This window comes from Thunnus maccoyii, chromosome 10 (assembly GCF_910596095.1).
Source record: "Thunnus maccoyii chromosome 10, fThuMac1.1, whole genome shotgun sequence".
NCBI classification, from domain to species: domain Eukaryota; kingdom Metazoa; phylum Chordata; class Actinopteri; order Scombriformes; family Scombridae; genus Thunnus; species Thunnus maccoyii.
Window position 1 is genome coordinate 10,052,088 of NC_056542.1, and position 20,739 is coordinate 10,072,826.

At 40.3% G+C, this 20,739-nt stretch overlaps 2 protein-coding genes across 4 annotated transcripts in view; one reads left to right on the forward strand and one right to left on the reverse strand.

Moving 5' to 3' along the window:
• iglon5 (IgLON family member 5) overlaps positions 1-2,537 on the forward strand; it is a 97,907-nt gene extending 95,370 nt beyond the window's left edge. The window contains exon 7 of one of the 2 annotated variants that reach the window (XM_042425280.1): positions 1,469-2,537. In XM_042425280.1, the coding sequence (XP_042281214.1) occupies positions 1,469-1,685 (217 nt within the window). In that variant the 3' untranslated portion in view covers positions 1,686-2,537. The remainder of the gene's footprint in view (positions 1-1,468) is intronic. The other variant, XM_042425279.1, reaches the window with a different exon arrangement.
• Positions 2,538-17,029: 14,492 nt separating this feature from the next.
• Positions 17,030-20,110, reverse strand: LOC121905721 (free fatty acid receptor 3). Of its 2 annotated transcripts, none has more exons than XM_042424191.1 (2): positions 20,021-20,110; positions 17,030-19,362 (listed from the first exon to the last, which is right to left on the reverse strand). In XM_042424191.1, the coding sequence occupies exon 2, from the start codon at positions 19,105-19,107 to the stop codon at positions 18,076-18,078; it is 1,032 nt and encodes a 343-aa protein (XP_042280125.1). In that variant the 5' UTR covers positions 19,108-19,362; positions 20,021-20,110; the 3' UTR covers positions 17,030-18,075. The 2 variants fall into 2 exon arrangements, with proteins under 2 accessions (XP_042280125.1, XP_042280126.1); XM_042424192.1 differs by having other exon boundaries at positions 17,030-19,365.
• Between the last annotated feature and the right edge of the window lie 629 nt (positions 20,111-20,739).

A 20,739-nucleotide genomic window follows, 5' to 3' on the forward strand; every position in this document is an offset into this window, starting at 1 on the left:
TAATATTAATTGATTAACAGGCTGTATTCCATTTAGGTGTTCCAGTGCCAGGGTGCCTGTATTTGCATGTGGGCTCTGGAGCTTGGCTTTCTGACACACCTTAAGGGAAGAGAGCCATCATTAATGTTATTAGTTTCACCTGTGCTTGACGAGTAAAAACGTCAGCCTTGGTCTATAATATGTTAACTCCCACATTTCATGGTTTTGTACCTTGAGATGAACCTGTTACAGAATTAAGAAATTCAATAAAACTTTCTCATGGTGGATATTTTAATGTTTTGAACACAAGTGTAACTAATAACATTAATATTGGCTGCAGTCCATTTAGGTGTTCTAGTGCCAGGATGCTGTTACTGTGCATCCTGGCTCACTGGCTTTGCTTTCTGGCACACTTAAATGGAACAGAGCCATTATTAACATTATTAGTTTCACAGTGTGACAAGTCAAAATATCAGAGCCAGAAACCGTTCCAAAAGATGTGAGAGGACGATGCAAACATCACATGGAAAAACCTTAGCAACAACCTTGGCAACAAAGGCTGCAGAATGGACGGCTGTTTGTGGGCATGTGTGAGGAGGTGACGTCAGCTTGTTGGCAAGATAGAAAAAACTGTTGCAAATTAATCGTTCAGGGCAGGTAGCATTTCTACATATGTTAACCTCACGTCATAGAACTTTGACCATGTTAAACATGGATATCCAACATCATAACAATGTATAAATAACAGAAAACTACAGAAACATAATAGTCAAGTTTAAGTACAGAAATGTCTTAAATGGGGTCTAAATGCACAGTCATTTTGATATGATGTGATGAGATACAATATGATTTATTTACCTTACAGATTACAGACACAAAAATAAAATCCAAGGGATAACATGTTAAAGTGAAAACACTTATTTCCAACATGGTCCCCAGCTGTTAAAGGACAAAGAAACATAAAGAAGCACAATACATTCAAAGTAAAACTAACAATAAAATCCTGAAATCCAAATCCAAAAACACATCACCACAATTTAAATTTTAAAAAAATAATTTAAAAAAAGAATACACCCACATAAACCCAAATACAACAACACAAGGGCATTTTGATAGCTAGAGTAAATATGTCATTATGATTTTCATCATATAAAAAAGGATTGTGGATATTGAAAGCCCACCCCCAAAAACAACACTATAGAGAACAGTTGCAGATGGTTGGGTATACAGCTGTTGGATTATGGAGAATGTAGTTCTAACTTTAAGAAACATTATCATTATCGCAAAACACAAGCTAACTTTTAATTGTTTGCAATAATTATACCAAGGTATAAGAATTCATTTAGGTAATTAATTGTGATATCTGTAAATGATTACACAAGCTACACAAACAGAGACCATTTACATCTGGCAGTGTTTGTAGCTTTCTGTGTGTTTTTAACTTTTCTTTCCCTCCTCTCTTCTTTTTGGTCCTTTTGTCTTTGTGCAGGACCGGGGGCCATACAGGGGCGAGGAACCGGTTTACAAGCAGGGATGAACGTCGGCATCTGTGTTTGGGTTTCCCTCTCCACTATTCTTCTGCTGAAGGTGTAAAGATCGAGCTTCAACTGGAATTGTCCCTAAACGTCCCTGAAAGCCCCCCCCTCTCCCTCCCTCCCTCCCTCACTCCCCCTCTGCGGAAGGAAGAAGGAAATGAAATTCTTTAATTACGAACCCATCACTGTGAACAAAAAGAATATGCATTATTCCAGGAGCCATTGAATCATTGCATCAAACACACGACCACATCACCCCCACCCCTCCCTAAAACCCCAGCACCCTCAATTCAATTTCGAGGTCAACTCATCATCATCATCATCATCATCATCATCTCTTCTCCTCTCTCTCACACACACACTTACAGTCTGTCTCTCTCTTTCAGTCTCCCAGAATGCCTTGCAGATTTGTCTGACTTGGTACTTCCGCCCTCACATTGCGTCCCCCTCATTATTACCACTGGGCTGATGTTGATAGAGAGTGTATATTAATGATTATTGTGTCAGTGATCAATGAGAAAATAGACAATGAGAGAATAGCTAACAACTGGACGATCATTTATGTAATATTCTACATAGACTAATGACTGACCTACAATGTTTGCCTTATGGAAATGATTCATATAAATCACAGTATTATGGTGGATGAAATGATAGTTATAATGTAATACTGGCGGTCATGTGACCTTTTGAAAATTGTCCAACTGGTGGCCATGTGAACCCTTTGATCACACACACACACACAGACACCTTCACACACACACATGTATGGCTTTTTAATTTTAACCGTGTAGCAGTGAACCTGCTATGAATGATGTCAAAATGTATAAAAAAAAAAGGTGGGTGGTGTCGGCATCCGTCTTAACTCCCCCCTTGTGTAATTTGGGGGGGATTTATACCAAGGTTGCGCATGTAGACCCCCTCACTACCCAAACCTTTTTATCCCCCACTCCCCTCTGTTCAACGTGCTCTGTCTGTTCGCATCGCTATAGTGTTCTCTGCTCCGTGTCAACCCCCCCCCCCCCCCCCCCAGCCCCCTTCTTCCTACCCAGTGTAAATATATGCAGTACAGAGGCCACGCCAGCGACCTCAAGTTGCCTGGCGCTGAACGACATCTCCCACCTGCCTCAACTATGCTCCAGTCTTCTGAAGCAGCAAGAGACTGTCCAGTGACAACAATATCTTCTGTTTCAAAGCTGCAGCTCCATCCTCTTTGTCGCTTGTTGATAGCATGTACCGGTTAGAGATGTTCCTGTTGTGAGTCCATACTCCCTACACTCCCTCCTTCCCTCCCTCCCTCCCCGCACTGTGTCTGTTTTACTCTGCAAGGTTACCTGCTTTTACTTTTTTGGTGTTAATAATACTACCGATGATGATGATGTTAATAAGTATTTGAATAACTATGAATAGTAATTCCATGTGAGAAAAAAAAAGTGAACAAAATCTGATGGTAATGAGCCGTGCGTGGGAAAATAATTTTTGTACTTAACTCTTGAGAAGTCACACACATTGAACAACTACAGCGAAAAAACAAACAAAAAAAAGATGTAAAGTTTTCGATGTGCTCTATTTTGCCATGACAAGCTTTTTAAAAACACATTTGAAACAGTCTGAGGGATTATGTCATCCGAGTCCAGAAGCAGTGAATGATGATGTAATTTATAATTTGTAACAGTTTATGTATTGGACTTTTTTGTCATGCTGTGAACTGCATTACACACACATATACAGCATATTTGTCCACTTATCATAGTGTCTCTCTACGACCAGCTAGATAAATGATTTGGAACCATGTCAATCTCTGGTCGTGGGCATAAGTCAGTTCTTGTCCGGCCGGGCCACAGGCAGATAAAGATGTAATTAGCCATTACCTGTGGCTGGCTAAGTGAAGGAGCCCGGGCTCCACCTGTCCCTCCTGCCAGCCAGCGATGGCCCCCATAAATCAAGCTCAATCCTGCCACTGACAGGAATCCTCTTCAAGGACAACCTTGCCTCGGTGCACCAGTACTCCCTCCAATGTGTACCTGTGACATGCAGGCATGGGCACTACAAAACCCCCATGGCACAATTATCCAGCCACTTCCCCCACACAGCACAAACAGTGGGAGGTAAGCCCGTATTTCAATACAGTGGCACTCATTTCTCCGCTGAAACACTGTTTCACTCACATGCAGCGACTATATGCAAATTTGCCACAACAAGCCTGCACGGAGAGATGAGTTTATCCCAGCTGAACCCTGACTACTGCAGCCTTAAAGGGGAGTTACTCAGTATTGAATCAGTTGTCTGAATGTGTTTTGTTTGATTTTGTTTCAAACCAGCAATAACCCCTAACTCTACTGTGCAAGAGGTATCAGATATGGTTAAAGCCGTGGTGTAATATCTGAAAAATTGCCATTAACAAGATATATCAAATAAGTCTGTTGTTGTACTTTTACTGTGTACAGTACTCTGAAATGATTGTGAAGCTCTGTTTAAATGGCCCTTAATCTAAAACACTACATGTTGTACTCAAAAAGTCTTGCCCTCTGCAATGTAGTCGGGTTGTCTGTGTTACAGAACACACACTGTTTGTGCATGCATCTTGTTGCTCCAAAAATAATGACGGATTCCATTTCAAGCACAAGAGCAGGTCGTTTGGTCAGTGCTTCTTTTTTCTGTCTCACTTTTTCATCCTCTCAGTATCGCTGTCTTTTATGTTGTTTTTCTCTGTTTCACACTCACATACTGTACATTGTTCCATGTCAGCATCCCACTGGATTTGTCAGTGGCATATAACATCTGTATGTACATAATCTGTCCTTGATGAAGAAAAAGAACAAAAAACAGAAGAAAAGATCAAAAAAAAAACACGGACAAAAAACATTCTGTCATGTTTCTCAATGTGGGTTTGAAAAAAGCACGTTAATGTTCGTGTATGGGTGGATTTTGAAAAAAAAAAAAAAAAACAAGCTAACATTGTATGTTTTGTTCAGGTTTATGGGTAAAGGGTCCAGATGAAGGGGAACTCGGGCAATATGACTTGAAATCGTTGGGTGGTGATAAACAGAATGTGGGAATTTGTACAAACAAGCAGCAAAAGAACATGTTTTCACGGGTCATGATGTATGTAAATGACTCACACTTCTGGTGCCAGAGAGGAGGACTGAAGAGGGTGTGGGCAAGGAGGCAGCAGTTCCCCTGAGTGCACATACATGAGGGTAGATGAGGATGCTTTTGAGAGAGCAACTGGTCCGGTGGGCCTGTGGGAGGATACCCTGACAATGCAAATCCAAAAGCTGAGGGCCACAGGGAGATGGGATGACACTAACCAGACAGTGAACTCTCCATTTAGGGGAAGGAGACAGACAAGCACTCATATTGCATTTCCAAACTTGAGCACTGTGGTCTTTCCCAGGGGAGGGTGTACCACACACACTATTTATGGTTGCACTATGTAATATGAATAGCATTAACATAGCCTTGATCACAAACACAGTCTGGCCTACTTCAAGTGTATAAATAACACCCCAGCCGGGGTTCAGTGAGTTTACAGTGATATAAACGAGACATTTGCTCGGCCCCTAATTACATCCGGTGCACCCTGATGAGAAAGTGTTGATTGGCTCATGCAGCTGAAGGTTACAATGATCTGTTTACAGAGTCTTTGTTAATAAGGTGTCATGAAACAGTTGTTTGGATCTCACAAAACTAGCACGTTGTGCCAGTTTACAGTGCATTGCTTTTTGCACTTTGATAGCTATATTTTTGTTTGTTTTCTTGTTCCTGATGAGATTTAATTAATGGGTTTGCATGTGTGAAAGCTGGAAATTGAGGTGAATTGATATAGTTGTAAATGAATGGCACTTTTTTATTTTTTTATTGATTGTTAACATATCAGCACAGTGGTATGAAATGGATTTTAGGAACAGGGTTTGTAAAATACTGAAATACAGTTTCAGAGCACTGTGCCTTTGCTGAGAAGAGTCAGGTAATTAAGCTCTTTAGGGTGTAGGGACAGATACCGCACATTGTCTCTGAACTGTTGCAGTGAAATAGTGAAATTATTAAGGTGCTTTAAAGCCAGGATTGCGTAAGCCCAGTTTGAATGTACTTTCTTACTGTTCTTTCTTTGTTTTATATATGGCAGGCTCTCGCTGGAGCCTTTCCTACAACACCTTTGCTACATAGAACAGGTCCTGGACAGACTTTCAATTCAGAATGCAATGGTTAATCAATACATTCGACTGAATGGCTTTGGAATAGAGCAATTTCTCCCCAGCCTGCCTTACCAGGTCGCCAGAAGCTGAATTGATCAAGTGTCTATAGACCAGCCTTAGAACAGAGAGCATAATTCATCATGCCTGATACAAGACACCCCTAATTGCGCATCGATTTTAAGCCCTTCTCTGAAACTATTTGGGCAAGCTGTAATATCAGTTCAGTAAACTATGTGTTCAGAGCTATGGTTCGGATCCAGGGAATGAAGAATTAATCATTTGCTTTTATTTTCAATTCAATTCAGGCTGGTATTTGCTGCTTGTTTCTCTACATAATATAGTGCTAACCATATAAACTCACCGGGCTTTCACACTGTATGTGCAATTTGGAGGGTGCTGTTACATAGCGTTACATTATATGTCACTATTGATGACAGAGATGTAACCTGAATCATTTTGCAGTTGCCGATGTCAGCAGCTATTGATACTGTGTATCTAGAGGCTTATGCTTGTATGTAAAATACACAAAGATAAGGTATGAGACCGCAGTGCAATGGTAAGAAATTATGTTAAAGATTATAATTTAACAATGTTAGAAACTGCAGATGTTGCAGCACCAGAGTCAGTATACCAAAAGGATATGCCACGCAGAGTGACGATTATATATGAATGATTATCATTGTTCTACATCCACTGCTTGCATCCTTTACAGCAAAGCACGTCTAATTCCCATATATTATCCTAATTATCCATTGTTTACCAACTATCTACAGGCTCATTCAGTTCTCATGGGTAAAGTCAATGTTGCAAGTCTATTAAGGCCCAGTACTTTTCCATTACCACAGCTAATGAGTGCATTAGTAGCTTATACAGCATGCTAGACAGGACGGTGATGACGAAACATGCTTCACACAAGCATGCTTCAGGTGTTCAGAATGACATCAGTTTTGTTAATCACATAGATAGATAGATAGATAGATAGATAGATAGATAGATAGATAGATAGATAGATAGATAGATAGATAGATAGATAGATAGACACTTTTATTTTCCTTAAGCATCATTCATTCAGGTGTTCTATATATACAGATGGGTGACAGATTAAAGGAAAAACCTGAATAAATGAGTGAAGAAACATAACAAATGCAGATGCTTCCACACAGGTGCACTGCATGGTACAATTAAGCAATTAACATCCAATCATGCTCTGTGGTATGTATAAAAATGCTGAGCAGGCCCAGCTGATTCTAATTTTGTATCAAGATGGCAAGAGGAAAAGATCTAAGTGACTTTGAAAGAGGGTTCATTGCTGGGGTACGGATGGCAGGAGCTTCAGTCACAAAGACTGCTCAGCTGGCTGGTGTTTCAATAGGAACAGTAACTAAAGTGATATCTGCATTTAGATCTGTGGGAAAGACATCAGTAAATAGGGTCAGAAATCGTGGTCGACAGTGCACATTTGATGACCGTGTTGCTTGGGCGTTAGTGCGATATTTAAGGAAAAACAGAAGAGCAACTCTTCCCCAGGTGACTGAGAATGTCAATGCATGACGTGATCAGACTGAGTCAGCAAGAACAGTCCGTCGACAATTACATAGAGAGGGATGTTATGCTAGGGTTGCAGTACATAAACCCATCATTACAAAGATGAAAGCACATTTGAGAGTTCAGTGGTGCAAAACACATAGGCGCAGATCTACAGAGATGTGGAAAAAAAAGGGATATGGTGAGATGAGTCACCATATTCTCGACAAGTGAGTGAGTGCATGTGTGGCGTACACCAAGAGAACAGTACAGGCCTGAATGCTTGACCCCTACAGTGAGGGGATCGGGTGCCTATTTTATGCTGTGGGGGGCATTTTGCTGGCACGGTTTGGGTCCACTTGTCCCCTTAGAAGGAAGGGTCACTGCAAATCAATACAAAGTTGTTCTGAGTGATCACCTTTATCCTATGATGAAACATTTCTATCCTGATGGGAGTGGTCTCTTCCGGGATGACAATGCCCCCATCCATAGGGCACAAGGGGTCACTGAATGGTTTGATGAGTATGAAAATGATGTGAATCATATGCTATGACCTTCACAGTCACCAGATCTCAACCCAATTGAAAACCTTTAGAAGATTTTGGACAGACAGGTTAGACAGCACTCTCCACCACCATCATCAAAACACCAAATGAGGGAATATCTTTTGGAAGAATAGTGTTTCATCCCTTTAGAAGAGTTCCAGAGACTTGTAGAGTCAATGCCAAAGTGCATTGAAGCTGTTCTGGCAGCACCCGGTGGCCCAACACCTTACTGATACACTTTATGTTCTTCCATTAATTATGTAATGTAATGTATAATGTATTTAAAAACCGCAGCTTGCAGCAAAGATGTTGGGCAACAAAGCTGCCAGCCTCGCCCTCTTCCTCACTGCGACCACAGATGGTGTCTTGTCAATCACTAACCTCTCTAAGAACAGGAGCGTCTGGCTAATTAACAGTGAGTCGCATTCCACCAGTTGAGCAACAGCAATGCTCACACAGCCCAAGCAACACAATGGAAGCATTTCGCCCACCACATCTCCCCTAGTCATTAAGTCGCCTACCACACATCTCCAACATAGAAAGAGTCCCATTACTTGGCCCCTCTGAATCACCAGCCCACGCCTGGCATTTTCCTTGTCAATCAACCAAGGGGTAAATATTGGTTGTGGTGCTGAGAGCTGACAGGGGAAACTCGGATTTCTTTCACAAGTGACAGCACCAACTAGTGTTTTTGTGCTGATTTATATTGCAGTTATGAGACGGTAGGGGATGCTGGGGATGCGGTGGAGTCACCAATGCAGGCTACAAGTGTCTTATTACCGTGTAAGGTGCGCTTGAGGCTGGAATACATGACAGGATGTATGATAGGGACTGGTCATGTGCTGTGTGCCTCAAGAGGGCAATAAAAGTGAACTGACTGCAGGATCCCACATTGCAGAGTAATGGAAAATGTCTCATTTGGAAACTAATAACAAATTTTACCAGAAGAGAACTCACCGTGTATAATTGAGGGAATGAGTTGGCTTAGGTTAGTGTCGAATGTGGAACCAATTTCTCTTGCCTTCTTTCCTTCTTGCTCTCTCCCTCTTTCTTTCTCTCCTCACACACACACACACACATTTAGTTTCCTTCATCCTTCCTCTCCCTGTCCTGCAACTGCTTTTTTTATTGTCAGTATGTGTGTGTGTGTGTGTGTGTGTGTGTGTGTGTGTGTGTGTGTGTGGTGATTATCTGTAAAATTTCTGCCCTCCCGCCCCTCAGTACTCCACGTTTGCCCACTCTGATGTCGCTGATATAAATGGTGTGCTTGTGTGTGTGTTTGTAAGTGTGTATTGAGCTCCACAATGAACATTAGTAATTCAAGGGGTCTTACATTCCAGCATCTAACAGTACATGTGCATCCATGTGCATGTGATCCTCTGATCTGCACAGGGCAGGGATGTTTGGTTCATTCATAATGCCGACCTGGATTACAGGCATTTGTTACATTTTTCAAGATCTCATCAATGTAAACACACAAGACAGAGAAAAAAAAATCACCAAAAGGAACAAAACATTTGTCTTCCACCCTGACAGATGTTCAGTGCTGTGAAGCGATGATTGTACTTCTTTTTGATTCATTTAGTTGCTGAACTTGTCTTCTTTGACTTTTATTTTGGAGTGTGTCTTTTTTTTTTTTTTTTTTTTTTTTTTCAAAATCCATGAAGTGAAGTTAAAAATGATATCAAGTGGAGGGAGATAAAAAAAAATAAAAATCAGTTTTGTTTTTAACAGAACTCATTGTGTGTGGTTTGTGTTGCTGGAAGCGTGGGTCTTTGTTAGCCCCTGTGGTTAGAAAGGAGGCGAGGTCAAGCGAGCTGCTTCAGTTTGCTTTTTCCTTCCTGCTGCGTAAACAGCCTCTGGTTGTGGACTTGTCTCAGAGATTTTTATTTTAAATATCTGCATGCTCAGTTTGACACTGTCAGAATACCTATTTCATATCAAATTGCTTTACGAGTTACAAACGATACAAATGTTATTACAATTGTTATCATTCATGATAGAATTGATTTAATTAAGAAATAATTGTTAAGTAGTTTGTCAGGGTCTGTTTTGATTAAAACTGGCTGTCATTATGTTGTCAGTGTTCATTTCTAGTTACAGGGGTCTAGTTAGAAATTAGAGGCCATACACACTGGAGGCAGCTCTCCACTTGCGCTCCTCTTGTCTATGACAAACATCTGTGTCTCCTTATCCTCAGCTTCAACACAGTTCCACATATTCAGACGTTAATTGTCAAACAAGTCGATAATGGCTTTTCGGAGCTAATCTGCTTTAATCAATTGTAATTAGATAATTTAAGCAGCGTTCCCTTTGTTTAAATCTGTCCAGGAAGGATGACAGGAAAAACTATCAAGTTGTATTCTATTCAAATCTGTGTGAAATGACATTTAAACAATAGTTTCTGTATGGTAGTTTTGACAAAAGCTTTATTGGAAGTTTTGTAGATTTCCCACCAAAAAAGAGATCAATGTGAAATAAGACAATTAGATATTTAAGAATACATATGTACTGAAGACACTTCAGGTGTCCTGTGGCTTCAATAACTCTAGACTTTGCATTAGCCCACATATTTTAAATATGCTATTTGATAAGTAGATAAGGCTGGTACATAGTAGAAAGGAGATATGTATGATTTGAAAAGGTAACACTGACTTTAACTTATATTATGACCAAAAATGAGGAAGTGTTGTCATTTTGAAAGACAATTTGAGACTGAAAAGTAAAAGGTTGTTGAGAAATACCAGTCATGTAATTATTACTTCACCAAGTTTGCAAATTTTTGGCTGTCAAACTCATTTTTTGTATGCTCTCTTATTAATGTTTTAAAATGGGACTTTATTGTTTCCTTCAGGCCACTGTCAGCTTAGTTTTTTTATGTTCTTTGGCTCCAAAAAAGGCAAAGTAATGCATTACATCATGTCCCTTTAAGTCACTGTTTTCACTGAGTGGATATTATTCAGTTCAGTTCAGAGACTTTTTTTTTCCTTCAAGACAAACTCTTCAAAGGTTTTAAACTTCTGTTTCTTGCTGTGATAATGATGATAACACCTACTGTAGCACCACAAGTTTTCCCCTCATATGATACAGATCGGAATTCATTACACTGTAGCTCATTAGGCCAGTCAGCAAAATATTACATACATATTTACATAACAAGAACTTTGTACTATATCAACAGTTTCAGTGATATGCTAATCCAATAAACATGTTTACTTTGCATTTCATTGTATAAAGGTTTATTCGTTTTTACTAGAGAGTTATGATTTGTTTTAAGTTACATTTCTATTAAACCTGTAAATTATTGAAAATTGTTTCTCAGATAAAAGGCTGTAAACAGAAATGTTAAGAAGCTTTTTACTAAAATATTACCTTTGTTTCATTTCACCAGTAATATGTAATTTCTCAAAACTGAATGATCATTCAAAGAGCTTCGGTAATACTGTACAGTAAAAGAGAAACCTGTAGAAAGACCTGTGGAACAATGTCAGCAGCAGTTTCTCCCCGTTGAATTGTGGTTTCCGTCATCATGCAGAACAAGGGCCTAATTGTTTGCTAAGACACTGACATATGTAATTTTCTCACCTTGACAGTCTCTGAGATTCAGGTTTCTGTTGAAGCATGACCTATTAATCAACCATCATCTCTAACCATAGAGTACAAACAAAACAAAAAAAAAAACAAGCTGACACCATCACATTTTTCGCACAGCGAGTTTCAAACTCAAGAGTGCATGAGAAATTATTTCACCACTCAAGCTTGGAGTGGAGAACAACAGCAGCATGGCAAAATTGCCCCACCTGTGTTTGCTTCTTTTGTTGACATGCCAAGTACCAGGTCAGTCTGAATACAAGTCAGCCATAATAATAAAAAATAAGCAACAGTTTTTACAAAGCCACAAATTGGCTTTGTAAAAACTGTTACTCACAGGTCATTTTTCAGTATTGTACGATCTCTGGTTAGCTTGTATTTTCTTCAAAATATTAAAATGCTTGTTATCTCACTTTGGAGAGAACATTATAAAATGTACAATATGTTGTTATAATAATATAATGTTGATGCAATCAATCACAACAGTACATTATAGGAAAATGTTGGAATTAAAGCTACAATCTCGCCGCTGCTCTCCTTTTGATAAATAAGAGCAGAACATAGAAAGCCGCAAGTCTATTTTGGGGCCATATTTTTTACATTGGTGGGTCGTCATTGTCGTCTGCACTCCAGTGGTGAGAGTTTTGCTTATCTTATCTGTTTATCTCATCACCGCACTTAATCATCACTTCATCACACTTAAGTGGACAAGCAGTCACTGCAATCAAACAACTATTATAAGGCTGTTGAAAATATTATGACATATTAGAGTATGTCTGTGTTAGTCTTTGTTGAAATATTAAAAAATAGCATTTGTTGTTAGGTGAAGTTTATCACATCGGGAGCCATTCAATAAGTGTTCAGTGCGTTGTAAAATTATACTAAATTGACTGCCAGTTTTGTTCCTCTTGGTTGTTTGAGTTTTCTGTGTGATCGTCTTTGTCTGGCGAATCTCGCTCCCAGCTGTTACCCATGCAAGAACACATTTATAGTATTTGTAGTTGACCTGCAGGTCTGGACTGTACTTTTTAAAAGTTCGTTGTATGACACGTTGTATTAATGGCTCTGTCTTTAGCCCTGACAGCAACCCTGGAGGGACTGAGGGTTAGACAGTACCCTCCCGCTCTGAGTGTGATGCGGGGTGAGACGGCAACTCTGTCCTGTCATTTCAAAGTTGAATCCCTCAAGTATGGGGTTCAGTGGTTCAAAATGAAGTCGGAAAAGCAGCTCATCCCAAAGTCATCCAGGCACAGCATTGTGGAGAAGAATCAAACCTCATCCCTGGTGATCACAGAGGTAGCACTGGAGGATTCTGGGCGGTATTACTGCGAGGTCAACGTCCTGCAGAAAGACCCAGAGCAGGGCAACGGCACCGAGCTGGTCGTCTTGGGTGAGAAACAAATTGCTCGTTTCAGAAATGGACATGCCCGCAATTCATTAGGGTTGCTGTGCTTGGGTGATGTTGCCATGCTGGTAATTATGTCTCATTTGTATCTTTTGTGCACCAGAGTCACAGCGTTTAGTGTGAGGCAGTTCGATACGAGCATCAGTGTGGACCATGCATCACCATAAAAGGAACGGCCAGGCTCAATCTATAAAAATTCAAGTCATGTGAAATTCCCTCAGAGTTCATCTTTTTGCTTGAGCAGTTTCATGACAGATCTAGAAATAATCACCCCGGCACCATGCGCAGTGCCTTGTATCGATCTTGCCCAGGGAATTGAAACTCACCAGAAAACAAGGCAGGGAGGGATAGCCAAATTATTATGTGGAAATCCTTCATGCAGAAGAAAAGCTTCCCTTTGATTTTCTCTGGATGCAATGTTACCTCCACCAAATAACAACAGATATTGCATGTTTTTACCCATTTTATCCTTGGTTAATTGTATTATTCCACATTTATTCCATTATATATCCATTTTACTATTATATTTTATAACATTTATTTGATAGTAATAGCTTTTTTATTAGTAATAGCAGGAGGAGAAATTGTAGTGATAGTGATTTCAGAATAATACAGAGTAGCAATTAAGTACACTTATTTTTGTTTGTCATGTAGTGCATGTCTTCAATTTATACTGTATCTACTATTTTACATAATTTTTCTTTGTGTCTCGGATACATACACTGAGTTGTGTATTTTTACATTTTTTTTTAAATCAAAGCATTTCCCTTTAATTTGCCCTTGTTTTTAAATAAATGGCTGCATGATGACTAACACCACCACATTTGCTCTTATCATATGTCTGTCCTATTTTTCCTTGCTGTATATGATTATGTGCTGCTGCAATGACCCAGTTTTACACTCTGAATGATCTCATCTGATGCCTTTACTTTGTTTTTTACCCCCTCTTCCACGGCAAGCACCACCTTCTGCTCCCAAAATATACCTCCAGATTCCCCCGAAACCGGAGACTGATCGGTGGGCTCTCCTCTGTCTCACTGGGGGATTCCACCCTGGAAATCTCACCCTCACCTGGACTTACCAGAGCGCAGCAGCCAACATTGATCACCTGTCAGTCACCAATTGCACCCTTCCTGCCGTCAACCCTCACGGTAACCTGTCTGACGGCCCAGCCGACAGAGTCCTGCTGTCTTCAGGTTGGTTGGTGAACTCCATGCCTCTACACCAGCCACAGTGTTTCCAGGTGATGAACAACCACAGCGGGGAAGTGTATCTCTTTAGTGTGTTTGTCCTCCCGCAGAAACAGTCCCTGGACACAGGGATCACCTTCACCTGTGGGGTGCAGGACCATCCTGCCATGACCACGGCTCTGACTGCCTCCTTCACTTGGGGTAAAAAAACAAAAAATCAGGAGAATCACTACATTTTTTCAAGCCCTTTTCTGAGAACAATAAATTGCATACATTGATGTAGACATAGAGTTGTGCATTTGAAGGACCCATTGGTTGAACTGTATCCCATTTTTATGTTCTCCCAAAATGATATTCTAAATGTTCCTCAACATAAAAAAATGGCAGAAACCAGAGAGGTTTTTTTTCTGTCAGTTTGGTATGACAGATGGTTCTAAATATTATGATATCCACCGTTTGATATGCAGAGGAGGCCTGTTAGAAGTCTGAATCACTGCTGTAGTAAATTTAGAGGTCTTGTCATTGCAATTTGATGTAAAAAATAACACTAGTTGCTGAAATCATCTAACATTGACCCAGAATCTGAATGTGAACTGATTTAAACTGCTGAGTGTCTTATCGGGTTTTTACAAAATATAACCTTTATCTTCAGTCTGGCCTTTGCAGCTCATACAACAAAATTGAGCGCTTTGATTCAACATTTCTTACCAAAATACTCTTTGGGAGTTGTAATTGATTTTCTTCTTAAACCTGCAATAACTGACTTTTTGGCTGCTTGGGGCTACTCAACAAGCTGTAACACTGACATATTATCACCTTATAAAGTGGCTGTGGCAAATTTGTTAGGAAACAGTTCCCTAGTTATACATCCAGCAGATACGGAGCAACATTACTATTCATTTGGCATCATGTTTCTGTCCAAAATGTAAGTCCAAAAATTTACTCTCCTGCTTTTGGACTCCACCAGCTTCTGAGGGAGATATCTAGCTCTTGATAGCTGCCAAATGCTCCATTACAGTATGTTCACCAGTTTGTTGCTAATTTTGTCTTTTTGCCATTTGGTGCTGAGCAGGTAGAGCTGGTTTATCAGAGCTTTTTGCTGAAAACAGCTGCCTGCCATATCTGGAAATGACAGTGAGAGTAATGAGACTGAACAGTAAAGTTGCAGGCCAGAAAACCAAGACAATGAGCTGAAAGACGCTGAAATGCTTTGTAATGCACCAAGTCTTTTGATCAATTGTTACTGTGAAAATTAAGATTAGAGCAGCTTAAGGTTTTTATGTACACACACTTGTAACTTTTGAATTTTTATCACACAACCAAATATTTTCTGATGCTGTTGCTCCTCATTAATGCTATAAAAAAAAAAAAAAAATCAACCCATCCAACCCTTGAAAGGTCTCCAACTGCCACTCACCTACCACTGTTTATGCAGAAATTGAACAGGCCAGGAAGAAAACACCCAAAACACTTTCTCCACTTTACTAGTCTATTGGCAACTCCCTTCCACATAACTCAGTTCCTACTGACACAGAGTTCAGGGACAACAGGGCCTCACATACCACAAGACGCTTGCTCAGTGTTTGCCCTACTTGACTGTTAATGTGGGTCAGACATCGATCATTCCAAGGCAACAGATTGCCTGCAATACTGCATACTTGAACAAATTAATGATTTTCCCAATCAATATTTAAACACCTCTCTTCCCAGGGAGGAGGCAAATGTCCATAAACCAAAGCCAGTTCAACCTTCCTGATTTAATTCTGTCATGCTCAATAACATGATAAGTCAGTGCTAATCAGTCCTGGCCTTTTTTCTCTCTCTCTCTCTCTGCACACCAGATGCCTCCCCTAACGAGCTGATTGTATACTTGAATATTCTCAAGATGTGTTTCCTCTCTGCAATGACTATGTTGTTGTTATTGGAAGGTGAGTGAGTAAACCTCTCAGCAAGAATTACAGGAAGTTATTAAAAAAAAAAAAAAAAAAAAACCACAATATTTAATTTATGTGATCTTGCTCTCCACAGCAACCACGCATTTCTGCATGCGGAGAAAATGATGTCTGCCATGTGAGTACAATATTCTCCTCTGCCTTTGGCAAACAAATCATGTACACACACATGCACATGTATACACACTCACACAGGGCTGTTTTTCTTATTGCCTTATCCCCGCGACCTATCACACATTGTTAGGAAAAAGTCAACACTGACGCAGCAACCAATTATTGTCTTCCAGGAAACACGAAATGAAATAGGAGAGAAAACAACAAAAGGACTGCTGGGACTTCAGTGCGGCTCATCTCACCAGGCCAACCATTGACAAACAACATATGAATTCAACTCCAGATACATCACAGAAAAATGAGAATTAATCCTGAATTACCAGATAGTTCTGAATGAGTAAATGTCGTGTATACGTAGATTCTCTCCTCTCTTCCTCTCATAGTTGACATTTGTGAAAGTTCTTTTCAGATTCTCTCACCGCTTGTCTTTTTTTATCCTCCAAACACTGATGCAACGTCGATTCCTTCCCGCACATCAAAGCTGTTTATCTCTGTAACTCTTTATCACTGCGGCATGCTGACTAGCGTGTTTTTGGATTTGCTCATTGTGTCAGTGGCTGGTAGCCTGCGCATTCACTCGGGTCTGTGTGTCAAAATGAATGCTTCATGCATGATCCACCTGTCAAACAGATACAGTGATCAGCTCAACCTCCGCACGGGCCTAATCCTCACAAAACAGGATCACAGTTGATGCCAGCGCTTGTTTGTGTGATAGCATTGTTTATGTTTGCTGTGTGTGGGGTGAGATCTTGATTCACGTGTTGGAGGAAGTTCATTTTTAATTTAGGCTTGTTTACGCTGCCAAGAGTGCCAAATAATACATGTAGTAATGACCATTAAATTTAGAGCATCAGTATCTAGTATAACCTCATAATTGATGTCAAAAAGAGGCCTTTTGTGTTCAATAAACTTAAAAAATATTCACACTTTAACCTTTTTTATCCTTTTTTTTATTTCATACTGCTTTTATGAATGTTGTTATATATATTAAAAATGTATAAATTGTATCTGTCATTCTCTCCACTCTGACACACACACAAACACACACACAGAGTGACACTTGCAGTACCTGACCGCTGCCATGCAAAATAATACATTAGTCAAATATTACATGAATGTATTATTAGATGATTTGTTTATGAAAATAGCATAGTCATTAGTTTGTCATTCTCTCTCGGCACTCACTTTTCCACAGCATAAACTCTTATCTACACATAATAAAATTTACTGCACATTCAAAAGAAGCTGCTGATCATCTATGAAAATAAAATGAAAATAATGTTTCTGTGGTTTGTCATGTGTGATTACAACCCCCGCATATATAAAATGCATTCATACACATGCTACTTTTGCAAATCAGATGGTTTAAATATTGCCATGTGTTCTGTATTACATGAGATATATAAATAAACACACATCAAATTATAGCATGAATACAATAATACAAAATATACAAATACAAAATATATACAAATATATGTTCAGACAAAAGAGCAAACCATATAGATGTGTTTCTAAAGGTGTAAAAAGCACTGCCATTTTCAACATGCTTGCATCCTCTTTCAGATCTCACACTTTACAAGTTGTTTTTTTTTAATCATTCAACACACCATGTTGTTACAAACAGAGACCATTTCCTGTTCCTTGTTGAAGCTGGTGGGAAAGCTTTATCTCTTATTGCTAAGATATGACGTCCAACGCTGTTACTTAGATATTCGCTTTTGCTGGCGTCTCTCTCTACCAAAAACGTTCCACAACACTTGACTACATTGACGGAGCTCTTGTGAAATCCTGCTGTTGTGTAAGAAATGTTCATTTGAATGTGACTCTTCAAAGTAGTCTGTCTCTATGGCTTTATCTGATTTCCAAACAGAAAGTTCGCCAGGAGAAAGTCAAACAGAGACACGCTGCGCTGTATACAGTGTACCAAGCCCTTTTTTTCACGTGTAAAAACATAAACATGGCATTAATTTCCTGCTTCTAGGGATGAGGAAATAACAAATTAGTGAAGGCTGTTGCCCACAGCTCCACTTCAGTCAGCTCAGATAGCATTGATCTCCTCTTGTTTGTGCTCCTTATCTTTTGTAGTCTTGTTAATTCCCCCCAACAGGGCCCAGGGCATGTGACAGGACATGCACCTGTGTAGGCGACTTTTAACCCCTTCCATCACCCTCCCCACATTCCCTCTTACAGCAGAGGAAGAGAAGTAGAAAATAAGAGGGTCTAGACAAGCGTTAAAGGTACTGCACAGCAGGGCTTTGTCTCTCCAGCCAGGGCTTTTCCATGTAATATAACCCACAATGTGTGAGACATTATAGGGGCCAAAACATAAAGCAAACACCAGTAGCGTTCCTAGAGCCATGCCAATGGCCCGGAGGCGCCTGCGCCGGTCAATATGATTCAGCTTGGACAGAATCCTAATGAAGTTGATGTAGCAGAAACTGCAAATCAGGAAAGGAATGCAGAAGAGTACCACACAGAGCTCCAGACGCACAGGCAAAAGGACCCTCAGCTGATCCTTTGTGAAGTTCTCATAACACACCCGCCTTTGTTCGACATTTGAGGCAAGGCTAGCTGAGGCATTGTGACCTAATGTGTCATTTGGAGAGTTTTGAGAACTTTCAGAGCCAATAAAGGGCACAATGAACACAATGCTCAAATGGATAATGGAGAAAATCCAGAAGAAGATACTGGCGGCGACAGCGTATACTGGTCGTCGCTTCAGGCTGTGCTGGATGGGGAAAGCCACACCCAGGTAGCGCTCCACACTGACAGCGGTGAGGAAGAAAGTGCTGTTGTAGATGGTCATGTAGAAGATGAAGCCCGACAGCGGGCAGAGGATATAGGGCATGTCCCAGACCATGCCGTTCATCACTTCTTGCATCTTGAAGGGCAGGAAGAGGAGAAAGAGGAGGTCAGAGATGGTCAGGTTGAGGAGCAGGATGTCGATCGGTGTGGGTCTCTGCCTCACTTTCATGCAAAAAGTGTAGAAGGCAAGGATATTGGCCGGGAAGCCCAGCACAAAGGTAAAGATGTAGACAGACAGACACAGACCAGTGTGGCACTCCTGCATCGTGGCCTCGGATGTAAGTCAGTCAGTCACCCAGGGATCAAGATGTGTCACATTATGTCCTTGACTCCGGTGTGGGGTGTGGGGGGGCCGAAGACACTTCAGCGCAGGGAATTTTGATCTGTCAGGCAGTCCGAACCACAAGAGATGAAGGTTTCTTACTGGATCAGCAGCCTGGAACAAACCCGTTGAGACAGCCTGGTTTTCCTGTCCCCACTGATAAACCAACACTCATCGTTTCCTCAAGGGCTGTGAGCTCTGCTGATGGGCAAGAACGGAAAGAGATTACCACACTTCGCAGTCCAGTATATTTCAATTTGTCCTCTTGACATTTGGTTTAAGAATGCACAGCTATACTTTTTTATAAGTTAAATGTTAGCCTGTAAGCTGAAAGACCACAGGAGGAAGCCAGAGGTAATCTGTTTTTTTTTTCTTTTCTACATTCTCGCTTTATTTTTTATTTATCCCTCTTTCATAGTTTATCGTAGGCCTGAATTTTCTCTTAATGAAGAGCCTGCGTTTTAGTCTGGGACATGGATTTTTATACAAACTGTAATACTGTGTTATTGCTTCCTCTGTGTCGTAAATACATTACAGTGATGCCTTTATCATTAACTCCCAGGCTCTGTTCTCGCAAAATGCACAAATACTGGACATGTTGTGAAAATGATGACCCTCATAACCATAATGACTTGACTACACAGAGGGAAATGAGTGTCTCAAAGCCTTAGCTGGCACAACTTCACAACACGGTCTTGTAATCTAAACAATGTCTGTATTTAATACCTGCATTTTATTATAAAGAAAATACAAAATAAATAATGAAGCAAGGAAATTATTAAAATCTATAAAACAAATACAAAGATAGAATAATTTTAAAAGGACCTTAATGTAATAAGAAAAGCAAGTTCCTTACCCTTTATGTAAAAAGCTGCATCAATTAAAAGTGAGAATGTCTGACATAGGCTCAACTTTTATAGTCCAGTGACAAAGCAACAGAGGAATTTCTTCGCGGATCCTAAGTGTGACGAAAACACAGAAGTGACACATATTTAAGCAACTTGAAGACTTCCTCTTATTCTGAGGCAGTGGTTTCTCAATTGCGCACTCCACCTCCACTCCACCTCCACAAGCTTCCAAGTTTAATATAGTTTAAGACTAATATAGTAGAAGACTACTTCAAAAAAGGAGTAATTGCAGCTTACCTTATTCCACTGTGTGTTTCTTGGCACTCCCACATGTGGTGATTGCTCAGCTGTTTTATTTGATCTCCTCTGTTCACCAGCCCTCAGCTCCTACCTGCTGTCGACTGGCACGTCCCCTTATTTACATGATAATCTAAACATCCAGTGTTAATGAGGGAGATACTGCTGCAATCTATCTCCCATGCAAACACGGTTTCCGTGGTAACAACTAGCCTTCTTTTGCAGTATGAGTGGCGTGGATGGTGTGTGCAAGCCTGTCTGATCTAGGTTATTAAATCATATTTAGTTATCTGTGTCCACTGTACATGGACGCATGTTGATTATGAGAAGGAGGGAAAAGGAAGGCATTTGACAAAAGAGATGACCTGTTGTCAGAACGATCCCTCCCTCCAAACATACGGTGAGGGCAGCAGGGCCAGCTATATGGTTA

What these genes read in the sequence shown, in the direction of transcription:
- LOC121905721 (XM_042424191.1), bottom strand. Translation starts at nt 19,107, where the DNA reads ATGCAGGAGTGCCACACTGGTCTGTGTCTGTCTGTCTACATCTTTACC.